The 26111-nt window shown below is 53.4% G+C and overlaps 1 protein-coding gene across 5 annotated transcripts in view; it reads right to left on the reverse strand.

Moving 5' to 3' along the window:
- The window catches only part of DAB2IP (DAB2 interacting protein), a 195111-nt gene that overhangs the window by 149829 nt on the left and 19171 nt on the right, over nt 1-26111 (reverse strand). The window contains exon 1 of one of the 5 annotated variants that reach the window (XM_032636263.1): nt 21405-21756. The exons of 2 other annotated variants lie outside the window; for them this stretch is intronic. In XM_032636263.1, coding sequence (XP_032492154.1) covers nt 21405-21507 — 103 coding nt within the window. In that variant the 5' untranslated portion in view covers nt 21508-21756. Of the gene's footprint in view, nt 1-20174; nt 20298-20783; nt 20865-21404; nt 21757-26111 lie in introns of those variants that run through there. 2 more of the 5 variants (XM_032636268.1, XM_032636271.1) reach the window with 2 other exon arrangements.

Here is a 26111-nt window from a genome sequence, read left to right on the forward strand (position 1 = left end):
AGTACCTGTCTCCCAGGGTGTTGTATGGCTACTGAGCTGTCCAGGGACCTGGGAAAGGGCCATAGCCTGTAAGGGTTCATCCTTATCGTGACCAGCAGGGACAGTTAAGCCTAGAGGAGGTGAGGGACACAGCCACATCACAGAGGGGCTGGGTGGCAAAGCCGGGGCCTCCTCTCCCTCGGCCCCCACCCATGCCCTTGGTGGGGCAGGAAATGATAAGCCTCAGAGCTGCCCAGGAAGGCCTGTTACAGAGGCATACTCTTCTCCAAACCCACTAGGTCCCCAAATAACAGAAATTAACATTCATGGAGCACTTACTACATGGCTGGCACCATGTGAAATCCTTCAAATGAGCTATCATTTCACTTGCTCAGCAATCCCGGCAGGTAGTTATTATCACTTCCCCATTTTACAGATGAGTAAACCAGGGCTCAGACAAGTGACCTGACTTGTCCAAGGTCACCTAGTAAGCGGTACAGCCTGGAGTTGGCTGTAGACAGTCTATTCCAGTGCTCTCAGCAGCCACCCCAGACCGCTCCTAAGGTGCCTTCCTTCTCTTTTCCTCAAACCCTGTGATTCCTCCAGTGTGCCAGGTGCTGACCGAGTCCTGGGGCTGCCAGGAACAGGACTCCAGCTCCAGGCAGGCTGGCTAGGGCTGGGGCACAGGCGCAGGGAGCCACGGACTCGGCTTGGAAGAGCTGCTTCAGGGAAGATGGGGCTCTGAGGTAAGCAGGGGGCTGGCTGCACCAGGAGGGAACCCCCAAGCTTTGAGGCTGGAGGCTGGGACTACAGTCCAGACAAAACCAGCCAACCTGGCTTGGCCCCAGGCAGGTGAGAGAACCGCCAACAGTTTCTCTCTTGAGAGAATTTGCAAATGTGGAAGGAATAGAAAAAGCCAAACAGTGTGGAGGTGAAGAAAACTCCAAGCCTTAAGGCTGACAACCTACCCTTGGGGTCCTCCAGCCCCCAAGAAGAGGAGGCCTCTTGCCCTGGGTGAAGCGCCACTGGCCTGACACCACCACCCTCGAGGTCATATTTGGAGGTAGTCACTCAGGCCTAGGGTGACTTATGGGCCAACATGTGTTCCCCTAAAATTCACATGTTGAAGCCCCGACCCCCAGTACCTCAGAATGTAACTGTTTGGAAATAAAGTCTTTAAAGAGGTGATTAAGTTAAAACGAGGTCATCAAGGTGGGGCCTATAGTCCAATCTGACTGGTGTCCTTACAAGAAGAAACTGGATACACAAAAGGACTCCAGGGGCCCACGTGTACAGAGGACAACCAGGTGAACAGGCAGGAAGAGGGTAGCGACCTGCAAGCCAAGGAGAACAGGCCTCAAAGGAAACTATCCCTGCCGACACCTTGATCCTGGACTTCTAGCTTCCAGACGATGAGAAAATAAATTTCTATTGTTTAAGCCACCCCGTCTGTGTTTTGTTTTGTTTTGTTTTTTGCGGTACGCCGGCCTCTCACTGTTCTGGCCTCTTCCGTTGCGGAGCACAGGCTCCGGACGCGCAGGCTCAGCGGCCATGGCTCACAGCACGAGCCCGTGTCCCCTGCATCGGCAGGCGGACTCCCAACCACTGCGCCACCAGGGAAACCCCCCCTGTGGTATTTTTTATGGCAGCCCTAGTGGGGTCCAGCCATGCTGTTGGAACAAGGCCCCTGGCCTGGCCATCTGGAGCTGACCTTGGGCGTGTCAAGTCAGTCTCCTCTGCAAAGACGGGGCGAGAGGAGCTGTGGCCACACGCTTAACAGGGACGGCGCGAAGCTCAGGTGAGGCCGAGAGCAGCCAGGTGGGGAGTGGCAGCCCACCTGCCCAGCAGCCCCTGTGCCCTCCCCCACACACTGTCCTTAGGAATGCACCTGCCTGGACTCCTTCTAAAGACTGTGAACATTAAAAAGCATCTGGACCTCGAAAATCACAGTCCTCCAGGAATGGACACTTGGGCAGGGGCAGGGTGTCAGTTCATCCTGGTCTCCCTGCAACTATAGTGGTTTTAAAACTGAAAGTCCCATGTCCCGGGAAATCCCTCCCCGCCGCCGCCAGTCCTGGGCATATCAAGACGGCTGGTCACCCTAGCCAAGGGTCTGCCTCTCTTGAGGCCTCCATTTACCCATCCATGCGTTCATCTGACAAATATTTACTGAGGACCTACTATGTACCAGAAACCGTCAAATGCTAATGGTGAAAAGCCAGACAGAGAGCCTGTCCTCCTGGGCTTTCTGTCCTGTGAAACAAACGAAAACAAGCGTTAAACAAACTATCAATACACACACACACACACACACACACGCACACGTATACACACATGGAAGTTAAGACTGTGATGCACGCTAGAGAGGGAAAAAACAAGTATTGAGGCAGAGACTAACAGATCACGGGAAGGGTCACCCTCGACGAGACACGTGGTCCCGGAGGAAGGTCATTTCAGGCGAGAGCTGAAGTGGGACATTCCAAGGAGGAGAGGGGACCAGAGGTGGACAAAACCAAAGGAAAGACCAGCGAGGCTGAAGAGTGGTGAGAACGGGGAAGGGGAGGTGAGCCGGGACAAGCCAGCCAGACGTCAGGGCCAAGGGCAGGTTACACGTGGCTCCCAGAGCGGTGGGAAGTGAGAGCAACTTGAACCAATCAACCTTAAATTTAAAAAAACCACACGCACTCTGGTGACTAAGTAAAGAACAGACTGTAGGAGAGCAAACAAAGGCGTGAGTCCGGTTAGAAGCATCCTGCAATCACCCAGAATTGAGGACGGCAGCCTGGGTCTGGATCAAACTGGGGAACCGGGACTACGGATGGATCATGGTTCTTCCCCATTACCCATCTGATCTTCCTCTTTAGTTCAGCAGCCACTGTCTTCATCCCAAGAAGACCCCTGGGAATCGGTCAGTCAAAGCCCAGGGGCCTTGGCAATGGGACTTACCCCGCCCCCCTTCCCCACACACACCCCATGGTACCTGTCACTTTCTCAGTCAACCCTGTCCCAAGCTGGCTGGGAATCAATCTCGTCCAAGGGGCCAAGTGACTGTGAGCTTTCCTCCCGCCTGGGGGTGGGGCTGGGGCCCTGGTGGTACTTTGAAGCTATTAACAATTGACATCTGTTAATTATTAGTTTGTCCATCTCTGTTTTGCTTTCACTCACACCACTGCTCAATCCACCGGCAGCCCCGGCCCTGAGAAGTGGAAATATTACCTCCCAACAGAGAGATGGGGAAGCAGAGGCCCCTCGCACTCTGGGGAGGGAGTGACTCCATCAGACCTGGGTTTAGAAAGGTCCCCTGGAGGTGGGGTGCAGGGGGAAGCAGGAGGTGGTGGCTGGGGCATCGCCTAGTGGACAGTGGGGGCAGGGAAGGAGGTAGGAACCAGTGGCCAAGGGAACTACTGGTCTTTCACGAAGGAGGAAGGAGGGAAAGGAGGGGAGGCACCAGGCAGGGCTTCCCCAGCCCGGGTGGCCTGGCCAGCGCAGCCTTCACCTGAAAGCAGGAAGTCGGGGCTGGGGGAGGGGTGGTTAGGGGTGGGAGGAAGTGGTTTTAGTGGAAGGAACAGGATTTCCATGTTAGACCAGTTGATGTGCCTTCAGAACATCTGGTAAAAATCACTTCTCCATCTGGAACTCTGGAGGGAGGATTAGAGCGAGAGACTTACCGTCGGGATTGGAAGTAGTCCAGGTTCAGGGGTAGCTGACACCCTGAGCGTGAATGGGGTTCCCAGGTCAGAGGAGGGTAGCCGGGGTAGGACCCTCCGAGGGTCAGAAGGCATCTACGTGCAAAGGGCCAGGAGGTGCAGTGTCTGGGAAGGCAAGAGTCGGGCAGCTGGAGGCTGGTACTCACTGTGGGAAAGCTGGCTGAGGCCCCGGGCAGTAATGATATTATAATCATCAAAGATCCCATGTATCGGGACTTCCCTGGCAGTCCAGTGGTTAAGACGGGTTCGATCCCTGGTCGGGGAACTAAGACCCCACATGCCATATGGCGTGGCAAAGAGAAAAAAAAAAAAAAGATCCCATGTAGAGTTTCCTTCATGTGCCAGGTCTTGAACTAGGGACGTGATCATCTATCTCAATGACACCTGCATAAATCCTTTGGGGGATGGTACTGTTATCTCATTTTACAGACGGGAAAGTCAGCAAAGAGTGGTATAGTCACCCAGCTGGTCTTGAACCCAGTCGGACTCCAGATCTCACACATACTTTTAACCACTGTATGGGGTGGGGGGGAGGGTCAGCGTTTGCTGACTGGTCAGTGGCGGATATTGTCATTGGGGAAGGGGTTCCTAGGGGCCAGAAGGTGACCAGGTAGGGGCAGACAACTGTTCTTCCAGCTGGCAAGAGTGGGAGGGCGGCTCCGGCAACTTCCTCTAGCAGCTGGCCGCGGAGGCCACAGTAGGAGCCGCCCATCTGAGCGGAAGGACCTGGAAGGCTGCAGCGGGGGGCCAGAGGCGGGAAGGACCTTTAGTTCTTGTTCTCTAGGATCCAAACTTGGAAAACAATGACCGCTAAAAACGATTTGATGACTAAAATCTTTGACAGTTGCTAAGTTTAGCGCCCAGGGTGGGGTAGGCACAGTGACGTACAATGTGCAAATCTTGACTTCCACCACCAGCCCGATGTCCTATCCGGGTCCCCTGTTTAACTCCTCTGTCTCCACACTTCCAAATAATAACTTGCAACCCAAACAGGGCTTAGAGATCAATAAGATACACATTCAGTATCCCATTAGTACCTAGCACCTAAGCTAGTAAGGGCAATGTTTAACCCAAAGAAATCAACCACTAATGGTGGAATTTCAGGCACCAGAGGCGGTTTACAGGAGCTCCTAAAATCATACCAGTTCTCAACCCGGTAAACAGTGATAAACACAAGGCACTCAAACTAAAACAGTGCCTGGCAGATGGTAGGCACTCAGTAAGTATGTGCCCCTGCAGGCAGGAGCTGTGCAGCTCACTGATGTCACAGTCAAAGGACAAGAAGGCCTCCCTGGAGCCTCAGAGTGCCAGGAACCACAGCCTCCGACAATCACCCCTCATCGTGTCCTATCTCATTATAATTCACCTGTCGGTTCCGTAGGGTAGTATTATGTATGGTCAGAAAGGGCTTCCAAGCACATGTATTTGGTCTTTTGAAGTTTGGAGGAGTCTTTCGACATTATTTAGCTTCAACCCAGTTGTTTTCAAACCTTAAAAGCCCCTACAGGGCTTCCCTGGTGGCGCAGTGGTTGAGAGTCCGCCTGCCGATGCAGGGGACGCGGGTTCGTGCCCCGGTCCGGGAAGACCCCACATGCCGTGGAGCGGCTGGGCCCGTGAGCCATGGCCGCTGAGCCTGCGCGTCCAGAGCCTGTGCTCCACAACGGGAGAGGCCACAACAGTGAGAGGCCCGCGTACCGCAAAAAAAAGCACCTATGACACCAAAACCCAGACCCAACAAGGGATGGCACCCAGGCCCTCAGAGCACATGCAGACCCTGACTCTCCCAGCAAGGCGCAGACCCCTTTCACTAATCAATTATGCCGCTCTTTCCTGCTGAGCCAAGCTGTGGCTTCAGATCCTTCTCAGGGCCCAGGTCTGCTTGGTTTTGTTCTAGGATATGATGTGCCTCCAATGTAAATTCCTTCTTTGGAGGAAAAAAAAAAAAGTGTCTACAAAAATCCATTGAATTTACCAGCCATTCATGACATGTGCATCGTGTTTCTGGGCTTTCTGTTGTTTTCGCCTGTGTTTGCTCCCTCTTCTTCTGGGGCCAGTGCCCCAATCTTCCCTGGGGACCCACTTCCTCCACTCCCACTGCAGTGGAGAAACAGAGCTTAGAACTGGGTGGAGTGAGAGGAGAGAAACAGATATCACGGCCTAACTCATTCAGTTACGGTCCATTGCACTTCCTTAGGTTCTGTAGATATGTGAGCCCATAACATCCCTCTAAATTTGGCCAGTTTGATGGGATCTTTGCCTCTTATGCCTGAAAGACCCCTAGCTGACCACCCACACACACACACCGAGCTGGGCACTGAGGCGTGATTCCAGGGTGACAAAGGGTCCCCGTCCTTCAGGAGTTTCCCAGTCTAACAGATGGTTACACAGACTCAAGGAACCAGTCGCAGAACCAACTCCAACTAAGATGGTGATGGAACAAGAGAAACCACTCTCCCCTCAAAGGGCTCATCCCCTCCTCCGATGGGCTGATGCTAAGCCTCCCAACCCCCTCCCAACTACAGCCCCCAGGGGTCCTGGACCTGGAGTCAGGAGACTGGGAGTCCGGTGGGAACTTGGACAGATCACCCTGGGCCTCAACTTCCTCATCTGTAAAATGGGGAGGAAAATGCCATGTGACCCCCAGGCAGGGAGTTGCAGTGTCCAGGTCTCACGGAGGGAGCAGGGGAGGGCAGTGGTTAAGACAAAGGACAGGCCACCTCTGGGGCTGGACCCTCCTTCTCCCTGGGTGAGGGAGGGGTGGGGGGATGGAGAGATTCCACTGAAGCCCCTGTACCATGCTGCCCCTGCCCCCCGCCCATATAAGCTCCAGGTGAGAAACCTGAGGAACCTTGTAGTCCAGGCTTTCCCTTCCACATCTAGAACACTCACTCATTTGAAATTGGGCCTTTTCTGGGCATTTGCTGGGGGCCGTTTCTGGGAGGAAATGCCCACACTTGCCTTCTTATCCACTGAGCAGGTAAACCTCCCAGTCATGCCCTTCTCAGCATCCCACTAAGCCGGCACCCTGACCTGCCCTCCCCTCCCAGGGAACAGCAGTGCCCCAGGCAGCAGGGTCCAGGGCCAGCACTTCAGGCTGCCCAGAGGGACGGGCAGGCCGATTCACAGCAGCTGCTCTCCTTCAAGGCTCTCCTAGGAGTCGCCACATTCTCCCTGGCCCTCCGGGAGGCCACATGACAACAGCCAGGGTCAGGGTCAGGCTGGGGCCAATGGCCAGGACTAAACGCCCAAGGCGAGGGCTGACCAAACCCATCAGATCTGACACTTGCCTTTCAGCTCTTCTTTTTCCTACAGTAAACCTGCCCCAGTTCCACAGTCAAGTGAGCTCCCGTGCCACCCGTGCACTGTCAGTATGAGAGGGGACCAATTCAAAGGCAAGAACTGTATCATCTACCACACCACCCTCACCACCACCAGCAGCGCCGCTGGCCGCCCACACACCCTTGAAAACACATTTGTGGGCATCCCCCTGCCTCTGCACCGGCACCCTCCTAAAACAATATTCAGCAGCTCTGAATCACCAAAAGCAATTATTCCAAGAAGGAATTTAGGCAGACAGGCACTAGAATAAAGACAGTAGATAATTCCCACTGTCAGGTAACTGCTCCCCTGAGAATTTCCCATAATAAAAGAGGAATCAGAAAGAGAACATTTTTTCCCCAGAAAGGAAGGGAAGACTGTGCATTGATAAACAGAAGGCTCTTCTCTTCTCTGCTGCCTCTTCTCCCCTCCCTCAGCTGTGCCCCTGCGGGACCAGAGCACTGTGGAGTCACGGAACCCACGGGGATCGCTGGGGGAGGCAGGTGGGGCCGAATTCCGGGGTCCCAGGCGCTGGGGACAGTGCTGGGTTCACAGAGGACATTTGACTCTCGTGTCCTTCCTTGGGCAGGGATGCGGACTGCTCCAGGGCTCCTGTTACACACAGGCTCAGGGATGCATGATTTGGCAGTTAACCTCTCTCTGTTTCATGTGTCCATCTCATTCCCTCAACAAGGCCAAATGCTCTTTGAGAGCAGGTCACAGCCAGCCCTTCCTTGCCACCTAGCCCTGAACACCCACATAAAGGACCTGCCACTTGATCCAGGAGTTGATGGAGACACACACAGGTTTACCTGGGGCCAGTTACTTGGTTTCCTTGACTGTCAAATGGGGAGATACCATCAAACTACTATATAGATGTCTACAACACCACATCCCCCAAGAAGGTCACAAAGCTTTGTCAATAGTTATTCCAGGAAGAAAGTGTCCTAAGGTCAGAGGTTTGGAGAGTTCTGGGGCAAACAAAGTTCGACAGATTTCTGAGTTGCAGAACTTCTCAGAGCCTTTAAAATTGCCACTGTGGGTTGGTACTGTACAAATGGGCATCAAGTATGTAGCCTTTCCCAAAACTCCTTTTTTTACAAAGTATCCCCCAGACTGCCATTCCATGGGACATACCTGGGCCAACAATAGTTGCAGACAAAAGGCATAACAAGGATGTAATAAGGCATTTAAGGGGGACTGGCTGGTGGGGTGGGAGCTCTACGAACATTTCACAGAGGGCACAGTGCTTGAGATAAGTTCTGAAGGAACAAGGAAGGGCAAAGACAGGGACATTCCAAATAGAGGGGACTGGCCAGCAGGAGCCCAGAGGTGGGAGAAGCCTGGGCATATGCTGGTTCTGGTTGTTATCTGGACAGAATGAGGTAAAACAAATGGGGAGGGTCTTGGGGTAAAGAACCCAGTAAGGGATTTTTTAAGATCCTTAAATAAAAACAATGGCTTACTTGTATGAGTACTTACCATGTGCTGGCATATGTGGAGAACAATTCTTACAATTCCTATGAAGCCAGGATCTATTACACCCCCCTCACTTCAGAGCCAAGGACAAGTTAAATGACTATGCCAATTTATGCAGCTACTGAGTGGCAGGGCAAGGACTGGAAGCCCCCAGGACATCAAGTTCAGAACCCATGCCCTTGGGAATTCCCTGGCGGTCCAGTGGTTAAGACTCGGCGCTTTCCCTGCTGGGGCCCAGGTTCAATCCCTGGTGAGGGAACTAAGATGCTGCAAGCCAAAAGAAGAAAAAGAACCCATGCCCTTAACCACTGCACTTCCCCGCCCCAGAGCCACGAGGGGCAGGGCAGAACCCAACGCCACCAACACCAGCAAGGTGTTTAGAGTCAGTGATTCCTGGCCATGTGACACCTTCTCCCTACGCCTTGGTTTTGATTTATACTCCATCGGCCAGTCCTCCCCAAGTACGTACACAGGTCGTTAGTTCTGAATATTTAAAAAGAAGTCTTATCAACCATCCTTCCGGGAACGGGCAAGAAGGTGCCAAAACAGCATGCTGGCACCTAAGGAAACAGCGGCCAAACCATCAACATCCTCAACAAGATGTATGTTTCCCAAGCACGTGGCTGCAGCTTGATTTATGGGGCCCATTAAGCTAGTCTAAGAGGGAGCAGACGTCTCAAGGTGGGAAGGCGTTGTCATCTTCATCATCAGATATTTCAATAATCATCTCAATCACAGAAAAGAAGGCACCGGCCATTTCCTGCGCTTGCAAAGGAAAGGAAGTGAAATTGTTTGCCTCCATTCAATTAGGTAATTAACTAGACAATGCAAAGAGAAATTCCAGCAAGGATATAAATACTTAAAATCCCTGCACTAGTTAGTGAGGAGGATGTCAACAACAGGATCTCTGGTGGAGGGGAGGCTAGGGCAAAGAGGTGTGTCCCAAGCTAAAAACAACGCAGGCGGCAGTTTTTAATGACAGGCACTTACCCTGAGCCAGCTCTGTGATAAGCACTTTACCTGCATTACCTCACCCGACGCCTCAAAACAACTCGGTGACGTGAGGGTCACTATTATCCTCGTATGACACATGGGAAAACTGAGGCACAGGCAGTGAAATGACTTGCCTGAGGGCACACGATGGAAGTGACAAACTGAGCTCTGATTTCAAACCCAAATCTTCATCCATACCCTTCCTCTGCCTTTTTAATGGCGTGCCCAAGATAAAGGGGCTCTAGGGATGTACAGGTCTAAAGGGGGAAACTGAGCCAGGATTGGACATCGCCACCCCCCCCCCTCCCCAAGTGTCCTGACTGCCAGGCTTGGGGCCTCCCAGCTGACCGGGCTGCAGGGCTGCCACAGAGACCCAGGCAAGCTTGGGAGAAGTGATTTTGCAATCCTGTCTGCAGAAACCAGGGCAGCCGCCTCTAGTACCACTTCCTCCAGGAAGCCCCCCTGATATGTCACCCTCCCCACACCAACCTGTGGCCTCTCCAAGACTGGGCATGCTTTCTCCCTAGGAGTGGACCCCAGAGGTTCTCAGGAGGGAGGGGGGAGCCGAACCTCGCATTGGTTTGAATCTCTCCACTCACCCCCTTCACCCAGCAGGGCTGCTTCAACATACACTCACCTCAGCAACTTAACCGGCAAAAACAAGCTCTAGTATAATATGAATGCTGTGCAAGAGATAAACTTCCAGCATCTTAAAGAAATCTCTTCCTCTATCATACCTTTTCTCTATCCATCCCTGTAGCTCACTGAAAAACCCACATTCAAAAACCTTTTTGTTTGGTGGATTTGAGTCACCCTGTATCTTTACAAGAAAAAATAAATAAGTAATTCACATAGTCTCTTTATATCAGACTTTTCCATACCCAAAACTGCCTTCCCAGAGGCAGTAAGTTTGGAAAGGGCATTGGCCAGAGTATCCCAAGACCAATGTAAAGTTGACTGAGAAGGCCCTCAGTGACAGTAATGCAAATAGGGTAAGTAAGAACAAAATCACTAGCGTTTGTTACGTGTTTACAAGGCACAGACGTTGTACTGTGTTCTCCGGCTCCATGTCTAGTTTTAGCCTAACAACAACCCTAGGAGATAAGGATTGTTATTATTCCAAATTGACAGATGAGAATACTGAGGCTCAGAGAAGTGAGGTGACTTTGTCCAAGGCCACAGAGCTGCTAGGTGGAGCCGCTAGGACTCCAATCCACGTCTGTTTTGGACCCCAGACTAGCCCCTACCCTTAGCCTCTCCAAAATACCAGGCCCCTCTGGGGTGGGAACAAGCTGCTTGCCTCTTTCCCCACCTCCCACCCCAAGCCCAGGATTCAGCATCCAGCAACAGACCCCTGTTCCAAATCTGAATCAACACAGTATTGGTCACTCCACTCAAAGGGAAATGACCCCAGCAACCATCCTGCCTTAAAGGCACCTTCCGGGAGGGGGTGGGGGGCAGGGGAGGATAGGAAAGGAATTAACATCAAAAAAGCCAACAGTTACAGGGGTTGGAAAGAGACAGGCCAGGAATGGCTTAATGTGCCCTTTCCTCCTGGAGCTTGGATACAGCCGTACCTGCTCTCCTCTGTTCCCCATCTCTGACTGCTCGTGGCCAGTGCTGGACGGGGAATATGGGGGATGATGTCAATCTAGGATTCCTCATTCACCCCTTTCCTGCTCCTTACTTGCTTAATCACACCTAATTTCTTGGTATTTATGCTTTCACAATCCCACAGGAATTAGCCCAGCAGCTGGAGGGCAGAGAAGCACAGTGACTGACACCTCGAGCTGTGGAGTGGGGAAGATTTTCATTGAAACTCTACCTCTGCCCTGTCCAAGCTGGGTGACCTCCTCTCTGGGCCTCAGCTTCCTCATCTGCAAAATGGAGATGATAACAGGACCTCACGGGTCTGTTGTGAGAATCAAAGGGGCTGATCCTTGGAAAGTCTTGAGCCCAGATCCTGGCTCATGGGAAGTACTCAGAAAGTGTGAGCTGCCAGGAATGATTTTTACAGCCCAGGGAGGTCCTGCCTCTTGCACAGAACCAGGATGAGACAGAACAAACACTAAAACCAGGTTCAAGCTGTCTCGACACAGAGCCACTCTCCTGGAATCTGTGAGATGGCACAGTCCAGGAGCTTGTCATGGCCCAGCAGCTTCCAGGTCCACAGTTCACAGGCCAAGTACAAAGTCCCAACCCACAGGTTTGTTTTTCTTATACACACACACACACACACACACACACACACACACACACACACACACAAAATCGACAAGTGGCTCAGAGTGAAAGTTCCCAAACCTTGGCATCCTCCCCCATCCCGAGGTGAGTAGTGATCTCATCCCTGTGACTAAGCCAACACCAAGAGCCCTCGCCGGGAACCCGCAGGCTTGGCGCTGCTGGCTCCCAGCCCCAGGAGGGGCCAAGGCTGCAGAACCAGGATTCACACAGAGCTGGGAATCCCTGCACTTGGAGCTCAGAAGCAGAGTGGCTCTGAAAAGCACAACAGTGTTGCAGCCAAAGCCCAAGACAAGGCTGGAGATCGGGTCTAAGTCTCAGCAAACCCAGGCCTCTGTCTGCCCAACTCTAAAATGGGCGGACGACAGATTTTCAACGGTCTGAGAGATCTGGTTTATCTCCCATCCTGCCCACCAGGGTCTCCCCCTATCTGGGGAAAGAGCAAAGAGCTAATAAAGGTATGGGTTAGAGGACAAAGGGCACTAAAATGTGTGGAAGGAGAGCCTGGTGATCTGGGAGCTTGCCAGGGGCAAGGAGGCACTAGCGCAGCCTGTAAAAGTTTCAATGAATCAGGCCAGGAGAGAAGAGCCTTCCCTCAACTTCAGCCACCGCCTCCTCCCTCTCCTTTAATTCCTCCAACCACAGCAAGGACAGATAGACAACCAGGAGAACGCAGATTGGAAACAGGAAGAAGCAGAGAAACCCAGATATAGACTTTGCTCCAGAACCCAGAGGCAGCAGAAAATGAGAGTCTCCCTCCTCTACAGTACAGGTTCCAGAAGGAGATGTGGGGAGGGACAGGGTGTCTTCTGAGGATTTAAATAAAAATCTGCTCTACTGGGACTTCCTTGGTGGTCCAGTGGTTAAGACTCCAAGCTTCCATTGCAGGGGTTACGGATTCCATCCCCGGTCTGGGGAACTAAGATCCCAGATGCCGCGTGGCACAGACAAAAAAAAAAAAAAAAACTCGCCCCCTCCCCGCACCCCCCACCCCGCCCACGGCAAAGCCGGGGGAGCACGCCATCACACGGCACTTTTCTTTTTTTATATATATATATAATAGTGTTTATTTCTTTTTACTTGTTGACAGTTTGATTTATTTATTTATTTATGGCTGTGTTGGGTCTTCGTTTCCGTGCGAGGGCTTTCTCCAGTTGTGGCAAGCGCGGGCCACTCTTCATCGCAGTGCGCGGGCTTCTCACTATCGCGGCCTCTCTTGTTGCGGAGCACAGGCTCCAGACGCGCAGGCTCGGTAATTGTGGCTCCCGGGCCCAGTTGCTCCGCGGCATGTGGGATCTTCCCAGACCAGGGCTCGAACCCGTGTCCCCTGCATCGGCAGGCAGATTCTCAACCACTGCACCACCAGGGAAGCCCCACACGGCACTTTTGATAAAGCATTAACTGCTGTGCTCTGGAATCCTCAATGGCTCCCCGTTGCCTACTGTATCATGTTCACGCGCCTTATTATGACATTCAAGGGGTCCGACTTGGAGTCTCAATGGTACTTTTGTGCTTCACTCTCACCACTACCCCCACCTCCCCACACACTCCCACTCCAGCACTTACAGGCTCACACTGCCCCCAACCCCTGGGGCCTTGATCCAGCCTGCGTCTTCCTTGCTGCGTCTTCCTTGCTACTGCTTCGCTTACTAATCTACCCCCATTGTTTCAATCAACCCCCTTCCCTCCTGTAGCCTTTAGACTTCCCTCCTGTGGACTTTAGACTTTAACTGGGCTCCTCGCAGGGGGCCAGGGAACAGACCTAGGTTCTGCCACCAAATACAGAGCACAGCCTCAAGCAGAAATTGGGTGCATGCCTCCACATGCTCCTTTATAAAATGGGCAGCCCGACCTCCACCCACGTCAGCGGCTGCCAAGCCACTCGAGTGAGATAATGGAGCCGAAGGGCCCTGAGCAGCCTCAAGTCTGACACAGACCCGAGGGATTAGGATGCCTATTTTTAACTCCCCACATCCTGGCCGAAAAGCAAATCCCTCACACACCCTGCAGATCCCTATCAGGGGGCCAGCGGAGCCTTTTGGGAATTCTCTCCTCGCGGAAGCAGCGCCAGCTTTGATGGATGGGAAAGGCTCCGAGATCGCGGCTCCATCCAGAGCCAGCTTCCATCATGTCTGGCTGGGTCCTCACTGCGCCGTCAGACAGCCATTTCCTGGTGGACTCAGTTGTCACATATTCTCCAGCCAGTGACATTCAGACAGGGTCACCAAAGATGCTGAGAAGGACCATTCACTCATTTACTTATTCATTTACCTCCATGCTCCCTCCCCTCCCCCTCTGAGGAGGTGCGACCTAGGGTGGCCCAGAGGAGTCAACCCTGAGGCACCTGTGCTAAGATGCTCAGTCCAGGGGCAGAGGCAGGGGTGGAGACAGGTAAACTGAGAAAACAAAAGTGAGCAGGACATTCAGTAACAAGGGCAGCATGGGAGGTGACAGGACTTCAAGGGCCCCTGCCAGCCTCTAATCGGGCAAGGGACTTGGGCAGCATCTGAACCTAAACCCGGACTATCATCGATCTCACTTCTCTCCCTCCAGCATTCCTTGAACCTTACTCCAAGATGGGTCTTCAATAGCTACCGTGACCTACAAGGAGATGGGAGCTCCCTCCTTGGGGATAGAGAGCTCCTCCCTGGTCACCTGGCCCCGCTGTGTGGGTGCTGACTAAAGCCTGTTCTCCTTGGTCCCCCCTCGCCCACTACTGCCTGAGTTCACGCTGAGCAAATGATGCCAGCGGGGAAAACGACCCCAACACCAGAGCCTCGTTCTGAATGGGGAGCCGTCACGATGGAGAGCCTCTTCCTGGTTCAAAAGCCCTCGCTGAAAGCAGGCACAGACAGTTTCCCTGGGAGATTCTGACTGCAAAGAACTGCGCATCCCTAGAAAAGTCAAGGGAATCCCTGGGTGCCTCTGGGGCCATGTCTCTGGGCCCCCAACACAATCCGCAAGACCTTGCAGACCCTTTGTAAATACTTTACAAACTCTCTTCTGAATTCTAGAGAATCAGATGAATCTTGGCTATGCTGCTTTGAGACCTGAAGTACAGCCTGCAGGCAGGGGAGCTGACACGGTACCCTTTTCAGACCTGGTTCCAGGCCTCTCTGTCTTTGATGCCACAAAGCCAGAACAGACTTTCTTAAATAGCAAAAATGAGCCAAAGGAGGCAGAAAGTCTTTCCAAAAACCAAAGCCATCCCTCCGTGCATCCCTTGGCTGGAGCTAGCTTAACCCAGAGCCCAGACAGACAGGACCCCCACCTGTTTGCGTGGGAAAGCGGGGTGCAGGCAAAAAGCTCTGAGCCAGGAGCATAAAAACCAAGCCCGATTACAAGCCAGTCCAACTCTACAAGGCTTTATGAGCGTTTACTAGACCAAGGAAGGCCCTCGCCAGGCCCCACCCACTCTGTGGGCACCGAGATGAGAGATAAAGCCAGGCCTTGCCCTCGAGAAGTTCAGAATCCATCTCTGGAGATGGACAAGCTGATGACAAAGTGTGAAGCAAGGGAGTTGATAAGAGCTACAAACCAGAACCGCACAGGGGGATGTCTCCCCCTTAGCGATGAGACTAGCAGAAGTGACATTTGTGCCAGTCCCGGAGGGGCAGTTAGAATTTGGGCAATGAAGCAGTGGTTGAGCGAGAACATACAGGAGTCACAGTTGGACCTTGAAGAACAGAGAGAGAAGAGGCAGGGAGGGAAGTGGGAGGAGGCCTGGGGCCCTGATGGCCAGGCCAGAAAGCACGGGTTTGATCCCGTGGGAGGGTGACAGGGAGCCATCCCCAGGGAGGGAAAAGGAGGCATGATGGATGGGGAGCTGAGGGCAGGTGGCTGGCAGAGGCCGCGGTTGACAAGGGCCTGCTTTAGGAAGCCAGGCTGCTGGGAGCCCGCCCTGGGCATGGAGAACAGGCCACTGGAAGCCCTCAGTCCTGACACAGACTCCAGTTGGGAGGGGTTGGACTCAAGGAAGGCTGGGGACGCCCCATGGAGAGACACGCAGTGGCTCAGGAGGTAGATGAGAGACTATGACATTCTCTTGGTCTCTCGGCCAGGGTTGTCCTGGGCTGAGAGAGGGGCTCTACTGGGGCCCCAGCTCCCCCTCAGCTCCCATCCACACTCCCAGTCATTCCCACCATCACCCTCCTGCAGTGTTCAGAGTAATGCACCTCACTCTGCCCCGGGCACCCTCCTGCTGCCCCCCCACCGCACCCCAGCTCCCCAAGGGCCCCGGACACTGAGCCCACAAAAGCCCTTCCAACTGGTTTCATAACCAGCCCCAGGGCCGCACTCTGCTCTCCAACCCCACCCAACAACTCACCCATGCCCCGAGTCCATCATGGAACCCCACGCCCTGCCCCCGGAAATGCAAAAAAACAAAAAAGGTAACCTGTGTATGTCAAGGTTGGAAGGAATCTCAGAGATCTAACCAAACACCCCCCACCCTTTCTAGACAAGGAAACTAAAGTTTTAAGGGATGACCAGCCCTGCCCAGGATCACACAGCCCAGTGGTGGCCCAGTCAGAACCCAGGTCTTCCAGCATCCGGGTGAGGACTCTGGCACCAAAGCCACGACCAGGTGGGGCAGAAAACAATGAGGTGTGGGAGGCAGCGCGAAAAAGACCTGTGCTTATTGTCAAGGGGCCTGGGTTCAAGTTCTGACTTTACCATCTCCCCCATGCACCCAGATGGTAGAGCTTTGGACGTGTCACTGTAGCTTCCTGGACTCCAGTGACCTCTTCCGTAGAATGGATGTTTACTAATTTGGTGCTTTCAGGAGATCAAACAGGATAAAGGTGAAACGAGTGCTCTGTGTACAGCAGGGCTAGGAGGTTGGGACTGGGACCCAGCCGAGGCCGGTGCAGGCGATCCCCGTACCCCACACCCCTCCTGGCACCAGCCCTACCCAGCCAGCCGCAGCTCAGCTGTTTCTCTAGAGCTGCCCACGGACCAGCAGAGCAGCCCTCCAGGGAAAGGATGCATTTCCACTGTATTTAAAACACCAATGCAGGGCTTCCCTGGTGGCACAGTGGTTAAGAATCCGCCTGTCAATGCAGGGGACACGGGTTCGAGCTCTGGTCTAGGAAGATCCCACATGCCACGGAGCAACCAAGCCCGTGCGCCACAACTACTGAGCCTGTGCTCTAGAGCCCGCGAGCCACAACTACTGAGCCCACGAGCCACAACTACTGAAGCCTGCATGCCTAGAGCCCATGCTCCACAGCAAGAGAAGCCCGTGCACCGCAACAAAGGGTAGCCCCTGCTCACAACAACTAGAGAAAGGCCACGCGCAGTAACAAAAACCCAACGCAACTAAAAATAAATAAATAAATATTTTTTTTAAAAAAAACACCAATGCACACACAGCAGACCTATTCCACTCCCCTCCCCAAGAAGCTGGAGCACAGCACTTCCTGTCTGGGAGATCAGAGGCCATCATGGGGCCATGGAGGAGGAAGGGGTGTGTGTGGAGGGGAGTCCTGCCCACCTGTCTGGGGTCCCCATCACCCGTGCTGAGAAATCTGAGCACCAGAGCTTCATCCAAGGTGCACCAGTGCTTCTAGAAAGCAGAGGCCAGATGTCTGGGGAGATGGGGGTGGGGGGAGGGACGACGAGTAGGGCCATGCACATCCACTGTGGCAGGAGAGGCCTCACCAGGGCACTCTGTCCTCCCAGGGCCTGCCCCATAATGTGTGACATCCACCCAGGAGCCTTCCACAGCCCATCACAGACAGCAGTCACCCCGTATACTGGGGGTATAACATCTTGTCCCAGGAAGGGAAAGTAACCAGCTCAAAAGAGTGAAGCCAAGGGCTTCCCTGGTGGCGCAGTGGTTAAGAATCCGCCTGCTAATTCAAGGGACACGGGTTCGAGCCCTGGTCCGGGAAGATCCCACATGCCGCAAGCAACTGAGCCCATGTGCCACAACTACTGAGCCTGTGTTCTAGAGTCCGCGAGCCACAGCTACTGAGCCAGTGTACTACAACTCCCGAAGCCCACGCGCTCTAGGGCCCACGCTCTGCAACAAGAGAAGCCACCGCAATGAGAAGCCCACGCACCACAACGAAGTGTAGCTCCCGCTCACCGCAACTAGAGAAAGTCCGTGCGCAGCAACAAAGACCCAAAGCAGCCAATAAATAAACAAGACTTGAATTCAGATCTCCTGGAACCCACATGCCACATTCTTTCCCTAAGCATACCTTGGGGCTGTGGTTCTCAAACTGTGCTGTGCATGAGAATGGTCTGGGGAGTTTTAAAAAGTGCAGGTTCCTAGGTCTGGAGTAGAGGTGAAAGATCTGCATTTTAACAGGGGCCCCAGGTAATTGTGAGAAAAGCACTGCCAGCAAACACCACAGACTGAGACACACACACACACAGTGTGTGGGCACAGTGGACACGCATGCCAGCACAGGACAGAAGTAACGATAAAGGCAGATGCTAGCTTTGGGATGCAGCCTAGCTCCTTATGTGTTGTATGACCTTGGGTAGGTCTCTTAACCTCTCTAAACCTGTTTCTTCATATGTAAAATGAGGATAAGAAAAGATTCCACCTCATGGGGCTGTCTTAAGGCTGCACAGAAATAGTATGTGTAAAAGCTCTCAGTACAGGACCTGGCATATAATAAACACTCAATAAATGGTGCTGTGATCGTCGCCAGACTCAGTTCAGTGTGTTGAACGCCTCAGGGAAGGAACAGAATGCCAGGCATCAGGGGACTACAGTGAATAATTGAGCCAATAAGAGATGCCTGAAGGGTTGTACTAGAACCAGTGGGTAGAAGTAACAGGGACACAGATTTCTACTTCAAACAGGAAGAATTTTTTAACAGACTGGAGTTGCCCAATCATGAAACCAGCTGCCTAGTGGGCTGCCACTCAAGGATCCCAGCAAAAAAGATTAGATGCTCTCCAGGTGGAGATGCAGCTTCGGGGAAGGAAGAATAGGGATGGGGTAGCTAGATGATCTTGAAGGTGACTTTGGCCAGGTTCTACAGGTCAGCCCCTCTCCCTATCATGCTGGTTAATTAGTGCACTTGCACTTCCCTGATATTTGCAACCGTAACCACCAGGCATCCAAATGGGATGGGAAGAGATCAGTGGTAGACAGAAGGCCTTATATCTTCCGAATAATCCATGACAAGGAGGGGGATGGATGGGGCTGTCTTAAATCTGAGGCTTACAAACCCAGTGAAATCATATGCCTTGGAGAGTATATGCATCTGTCTACTTTTCTCAAAAAGGCTGGTTAAGAGGGCCTGGTCCACACCGACTTTTGAGAGGAGAGGAAACTGAGTCACAAAGGGTCTGGGTCCCTCAGGCAGCAAGAAGGCCCAAGCTCCAGGATGCAGACTGGCAGCCCAAGGCTGTTGCCCTATGAGCCAGATGCTTTCCATGCCTAACCTCACAAAAGCCTCACCACATCCCCCTGGGGTGGGAACTTTGAGCTCAGAGAGGTTAGGAAACCTGCCCAAGGACACACAGCTAATGAACAGCAGGGCTGGGTTTTTCCGGGCTCCAAAGCCTGTGTTTGGTATGTTTTTAACTCTCAGGTGTACCGTCTTAGGTCAAGAAAACAGAAAGGCATTTGGCTTTGACATTGAGGGGAAATAAAGATGATCATTAAAAAGGATGATCCTCATACCACAAACCTGTGACAAGCTACCTGCCTATCCACCCTCAATCAAAATTAATTACCCCCCTAAGTAGCAAAAGAGGGCAGGAGAGTAGAGGCGCAGTTTCCATATGACTCAAGCCAGACAGCTCAAAAGAATAGACCGTTCAGAAACAAGAAAAGCCCACGGTGTTCCTACCAGGCTGGGGACTGGAACCTAGATGGCTTTGGTCCCTGTTCCCACTCTGCTTGCTCAAGATGTTTTCTGGAGGGTAGGGTTCCAGGCAGCCCAGGAAACAGAAAAGAGATCTCACTTCAATAACCCCGCCCCCCTGAAAATTGAGGAGTGGCTACTGGTTGAACAAAACAACACCCAAAACTTGGGTGCCCCGGGGTGCCTGGCTCTGGCCAGAGAGGAGTGGCTGCCCAAACATCAACCCCCAGGAGTAGATGAGGAAGGTCCGAGGTTTTGGGAGACAACTTGGAATTGTTAGGGTCGGGAGGCTGCAGAAAGCCCCCAGCCAACCCCCACCGGCTGCGAGCCCCAGCTGGGGCTGCCTTCCTTGTAACACCGCGCGGTTCTCTCCCAAGGACCCAGCTGTCTAGAGAGGCGCCCAGGAAAGTTTAAAGGGTCAACTCACCACGCAAAGATCCTCGCAGCATAGGGGGCCGTAGGGTAGAAGAGGGGTAGGTAAAGCAAAGTCGCAGCCCATTCCTCAGTCAGGCACCACTATACCACCCATCAGGGTCCCCAGATCCCCTCGAACCCCGGATCCCTCTAGGACCCCCGCAAGACCCCGAGGCCCCCTCATACGGACTCGCGGGGGCCTAGCTCTTACCTCTACTCACCAGCCTGGCCGCTGGGCTCTGCCATCCCAAAGGCACCGGAGCCCGAGCAGCACAGGGCCAGAGTCACGAGGCGGCGAGGTCGCGGGGCGCACGAAAGTTTCAGTAGCGCCAGCCAGGCGCAGCGGAGCGGAGCCGGCCAGGCAGGCGCTGGACCCCGCCAGGCAGGCGGCGGACCCCGCAGTAGCGCGCTCTGGCCGGCTCCGCGCCTCCGCCTGCGCCGCGGTGCTTGGGCTCCCGGGCTCCCCCGGCCACTCTGCCAGCCCAGCCCCGCCAATCGCAGGCCCCGGCACCCGCAGCTCCGCCCGCTGGGCCCGGACAGAGAGGAGGCGGGGAGGGGAGGGGAGGGGAGGGAGCGCACCTGTTTGGCCAGTCGACCCCACTACTACCCGCGCCGGCCGGACTGGGCAGCGCTAATCCCCTCGGTTCGCGGCACAGGCTCCTGGTCCCCTCTTTTGCCCCGGATCTGGGCCGGGCCACACGCCCACTCCCCTTCCCCGGCTCAGCTAGCTTGCTGAGCCCCTCTGTGTGGCCGGACTGTGCTCTTTTTCCGGGATTTCAAAGGTAAAATCCCAGCTTTAGCCCAGGGACTATGCAGATACCAGACTGAGGAGTGGGCTGCGATTCACCCCTCTTCCACTCCACACTCTCCTCTCCCGCAAGGATCTTCGCGCGTCCGGTGACCTCTTAAACTTTGCTGTGCGTCTCGCCTTGATCTCCATCCGCGGGGGCCGTGGGCTGATGCTAGGTCCAGAGCTCCGGGAGAGGACGGCGGTTGGGGGTGGTGGGGGTCTTGGGGGGCGTCACAGGGAGGGCACCTCCAGCCCTTCCATCAACAAATTCTCCACCCCATCTGGGTTCGGGCAAACATCTCCAGAATGCTTGCGATCCGTTTCAGCAGGTTCCCCTACTTCTCTTGGGGTCACAGTCAAAATTAAAGCTGGACGATTTTACTGTCCCATAATCCAGATAGGAAGACTGAGGCCAAGGGGAGGCAAAGGCTTCTCAAACGAGGTGGCGAGACTGCGACTTTTTGCGAACCAAAGATGAGCTTGCAGAGGGCGCCTGACTCTCCTCCCCAAGCCCTGCTTGGGTTCCGAAGCCTGCGTTCACCTTCCTTCGGCCACGCCCCCCCGCCACGGACCCAGGGTGGGGAAGGAGAAAGAGGCGCCAGCAAGTGCCTGGGAAAAGCGAGAGGCGCGCCGGCTGCGGCCCGGCCTTACCTCGGCAGTAAAGCGTGTCCTCGCAGAGCGCGGCGGCGGGAAGCCCCAGCAGCGGCAGGGAGGCCCAAGCGAGCGCGCGGGAGGCCGCGCCGCGGGCTCCCATGCCGGACGGCCTCGGCCGCTCCTCGGCCCGCGGGCCTTCCGCCCTCCGCGGCACTTGTGGGGACCACGCTGTGCCCGCGGCCTCGGTCTCGGTTTCGGGGGTGGGACGTGGGCCAGGCCCGGGGTGGGGACTCCCGGTGGGGTGGGACTGTCGCGGCCGGCTCCCGGCGAGCGTAAGTCGTGCTGGGCAGGACGCTATTTTTAGCAAGAGCTGCTCTCCCAGTTGGACGGACAGAACCAGTTAATTCGACAGTTCAGGAAAGGCCTGCACTGGGAGCTCCCCGGAACGGCAGCCGCAGCGCTGCTGAAAGCTGATCCTTCGCATTCCTGCCTCGGGAGGCGGGAGGGCGGGAGGAAGCCTCTAATTCCTGAGGGAAGCCGGCATCCTCTCTCAAGGCAGCTCCTGGGTTCCAAGGGCACGCCCAGGACGGGGCTCTCTAGATGGACTCTGAAACCCGTGGGTTTTCCTCCTCCTGACCCCAGGCCTCAGACTTCCCACAAAATGCCCACCCGAGGTCCCACTCTCCCTACCGGTCTCCAGTACTGGGAAGAGCCCCCCAGAAATGGGATGTGGCACACACACTTCACTCAGGATCTATTTGCCGAAAGAAGGAAGGAAAAATGAAAATTCTGCACCAGATAAGCTGGAGGATCAGGTAGAGGTCTTCAGAGCCTAGGCAAAATGGGATGGACAGAAAGGTGGCTTCGAAATCCTACAAGAACACCTTCTGTCTGTGTGACCTTGGCAAATCACCTCACCTCAGTGCCTCAGTTTCCTCTTCTGCATAAGGGAGTCTCAGGAGCCCAAGAGACTGAGTGTGAGAAAGTCTTTGCAAACAAAAGCATGACATGGATGTTCATGTAATGAGTGACGAGAGGGACACAAGGATGAATAAGACATGGATCTGCTCTCAGGAAGCCACTAGCCCTTCTAATTCAAGGAGGTGCTAAGAGCCTAAAAAGGTACAACTTGACCGTATATTAGCCCAAGGATAGATAAATAGGCCAAGGGGCTAGAACAGAGGCTGCAGAAATAGACCCACACATATATGGAAACTTCATATGCGGCAGAGGTGGTGCTGCAGGCCACTGGGGAAAGGGTGGACTTTTCTATAAATGTTCTTTTATGGAGCAATTGGATGTCCATGTTGAAAAAAAATGAGATGGAATCTCTACCTCACACCATGCATAAAACAAAATCAATTCCAGGTGGATTAAAGAAACTTAAATGCAAAAACTTTTTAATAGGGAAAGGTTTCTTAAAGACACAAAAGGTTTTTGAGCTTAAAGGCTCAAACTATCAAGAAAAAGATTGACACATTTAATTAAAGAACATAACTCCTGTTTATCAAAAGAAGACATTTGGAACATGATATCCCAAACATACAAAGATCTACAAATCAATTTTCAAAAGAAAACTGGATCAAAAATATGAACAGGGGGGCTTCCCTGGTGGCGCAGTGGTTGAGGGTCCACCTGCCGATGCAGGGGACACGGGTTCGTGCCCCGGTCCGGGAAGATCCCACATGCCGCGGAGCGGCTGGGGCCGTGAGCCATGGCCGCTGAGCCTGCCCGTCCGGAGCCTGTGCTCCGCAACGGGAGAGGCCACAACGGTGAGAGGCCCGCGTACTGCAAAAAAAATTTAAAAAAGAAATAAAAAATATGAAGTCAGTTCCAAGAAGGGGAAACATGAATGTCCAATAAACATATCAAAAGAGATTCAGCCTCACTCTTAATCAGGGAAATGCAAAATAAAGCCAGAGGAAAGTGCCATTTCACACCTGTGAGACTGGCAAAAAGCAAAGGGGAGGACGGCAGAAAGTGTTGATGAAGATGTAGAGCACAGGGAACCCTCATACGCTGCTGGTGGAGGAGAAATGGTACCGCCACTCTGGAGGACAATTTGACAGCATCTAGAAATGACGCACACACCCTAGTGACCCAGAGACTTGGCTTCTGGGATAAGTCTAGAGAACTTCTTGCTCACTGCAACCTCGTTATCCTAGTAAAGAATCTAAAACAGCCTCAGTGTTTGTCAGCGGATGAAATGCATAAACAAATTGTGGATAGGGCAGTGAAAATCTATACTGCAGTGAAAATGACTAGAGATTCCTTATGAATCATTAGTGGGGGGGATGGGGAGTAAGTTGCAGAAGATCAAATTGTATGATATCATTCACGTAGATTTCTAAAACATGCAAAACAAAATGATACCCTATATTGCTAGGAATGCACATATGTGGTAAAAGTCTAAGGAAACTTAGAGGAATGATAAATAAACACACCATTCAGGAATTGTTTACTTCTGGGGGGAGAGGGAGATGTGAAGGATGATGGGAAAGGGTTTCCCTTAGATTGGTAAGGTTTTATTTCTTGACCTGAGTGGGAAGTACGTAAGTGTTTGACTTTTCAGAACATTTTTAAGGGTACAGAGCAAGCATGATGGTATAAAAAAGTCCCATAAAATCCACTCCTGCTCTGAACTTCGGTGTCCTTATTTGAACGATGCGGTCATCATATCTGTGAAGTGCTCAACACAAAGCCTGACTCATGGTGAGGTTCTCAGTAAACCTTAAGAACACGAGTAGCCTGCTCCCCAGTCTCCACTGGGGCCCTTCATACCCTAGTCCCAGCCAGGTGAGAGTCCCCCACCAGAGCACCGTCACGCACCCAGGTCTCCCAAACCCCCAACCTCTGACATGTCTTCATAAACGGTTCACTCTTCCTGGAATGCCCAGTCTTCCCCTGCTCTGCTGGGCCAAGACCTGTTTCTCCTATTACGATCCAGCTCTGGCCCTGTGAGGTCTTCATCAACTCTCCCAGGCAGTGGGTTCCCACGGCACCCGTCCACCGCACTATCCTTGTTTATCACATGGCGGATTGTTGCACCTGGGTACGGATCCGTCTCCTCCCCGAGCTGACTGCGAACTCCTCCAGGTCACTAACCTTGTCTGAGCTACCACTGCAGCCCCACCATCCAGCCTCAGGAAGGTTTGGTGAATGAACCCCAGGGACGCGTCCAAGGTGATTTACCAAATGCGTCTGTGCTCTGTATGCAAAACCCACATATGTCCACTGTCGGGAGCTTCCATCAAGGCAAAGTACAGGCTGGCAAATTGCTTCTAGTCCAGACTCTGCAAGATGAGTTGGCCGGTGTCACACGTTGTACAAGCAAACAGATATATGAAGTCGACAGGGCTATGTGGTCACCGGAAAAGAACAATACTGTACGCTTCATGGGTTCGGATGAGATTTTCTGAACTAATGAGCCAATCCTCTTTGATCCAGATCGCACTGGACAAGGTAATGTTATCCTGGTGACATGGACGTTAGCCACTGTTGGCGCTTTGTCCAATGAAAACGGGCATGCAAGGCAGGAATCCCATCCAGCTTAAGGTCGGCCATCTCAGTGCTTCTCAGGAAGGTTACTGATGACCTCCTTGGTGGTAACACCAAAGGACACCCGTGCACCTTGATGTCACCTGGCTTCTTGGCCATACTTCACCCCTGGAAAATCTCTGGTGCCTTCTATCTCACCATCCTCTCCCAGTCTTTCTCCTAGTTCTTTGGTCACGTTGCCCTCTCCTTGTCTACCTCATTTTACTCTATCGGGCTACAAAAGCTGGAGTTTGAGATTGTCTGCATCCCTTTTATCCTTCCAGACTCTCTCTGTGGGCGACTTCAACTGCATCCAGACCCATGGCTTCAACTGCTGTCCTTGTGCTGGTGATTCCCCAATGGTTATTTCCAGGCTGGTCCAGACACTGGCTGTCATCTTTTGCCTGAACTTCAATAAGAACTGAGCTGGCTCTCTGCATCCACCTGGGCCCTCTCCCCGTTGCTCCCTGTCTACGGGTCCTCCTTGTGAGGTTTTCAAAGCTCAGATCCAATCCTATTCCCTCTACCCCTACTTGAAAGCTTTCAGTGGTTTCTTGTTACCTTCATGTGGCCTACCAGACCCTGGGTGGTCTGACCCCTGCCCACCCCTCCAGCCTCCTTCCTTGCCATCTCCCCTCTCCCCTCTCCGCCTTCAGCCCCCCAGCCAGCTTCCAGGTCCCCAAATATGCGATGCTCCTTCCCGTTACACAGCCTTTACACACAAGACTCCCCTCTCTGGACCACTTTCCTCTGTCCCCTCCCATCCTTGCCTCAGTTACTTCTTCCCCTGGCAGCTTCAATGCCACGTCCTTAGGGAAGCCTTTTCGCGTTTTGCACGCTACACATCCAGGGTGTTTATTGAAGTTGGTGACTGTACCTTTGCTGTGTGACCACCGGATGAACGTGTTGCCCTCCCAGGTCTGGACGTCCCTGAGCACAGGGATCATGCCCGGTTTCATTCATTGTTGTATCTCTCCCCACCCCCAGCAAAGGCCTCAGCCCACAGTAGGTGCTCCATGGATGTTTGTCGAATGAATGAGCGAGTCCGAGTCTGCTTGCACACCTCCAGTGCCGGGCTCTGTTTATCTTTGTTGGACACTGTCCGTTGCCAGAAGTTTCTACATCTCTGCACATTGATACGTACACAAGTGCGGGGTGCTTTGCCAGGTGCTTCGTGTGTTCTCTCGCTTAATACTCGCAGCCACCTCTAGGCATGACCAGAGAGTT

Source organism: Phocoena sinus, chromosome 6 (genome assembly GCF_008692025.1).
Source record: "Phocoena sinus isolate mPhoSin1 chromosome 6, mPhoSin1.pri, whole genome shotgun sequence".
Lineage (NCBI taxonomy): Eukaryota > Metazoa > Chordata > Mammalia > Artiodactyla > Phocoenidae > Phocoena > Phocoena sinus.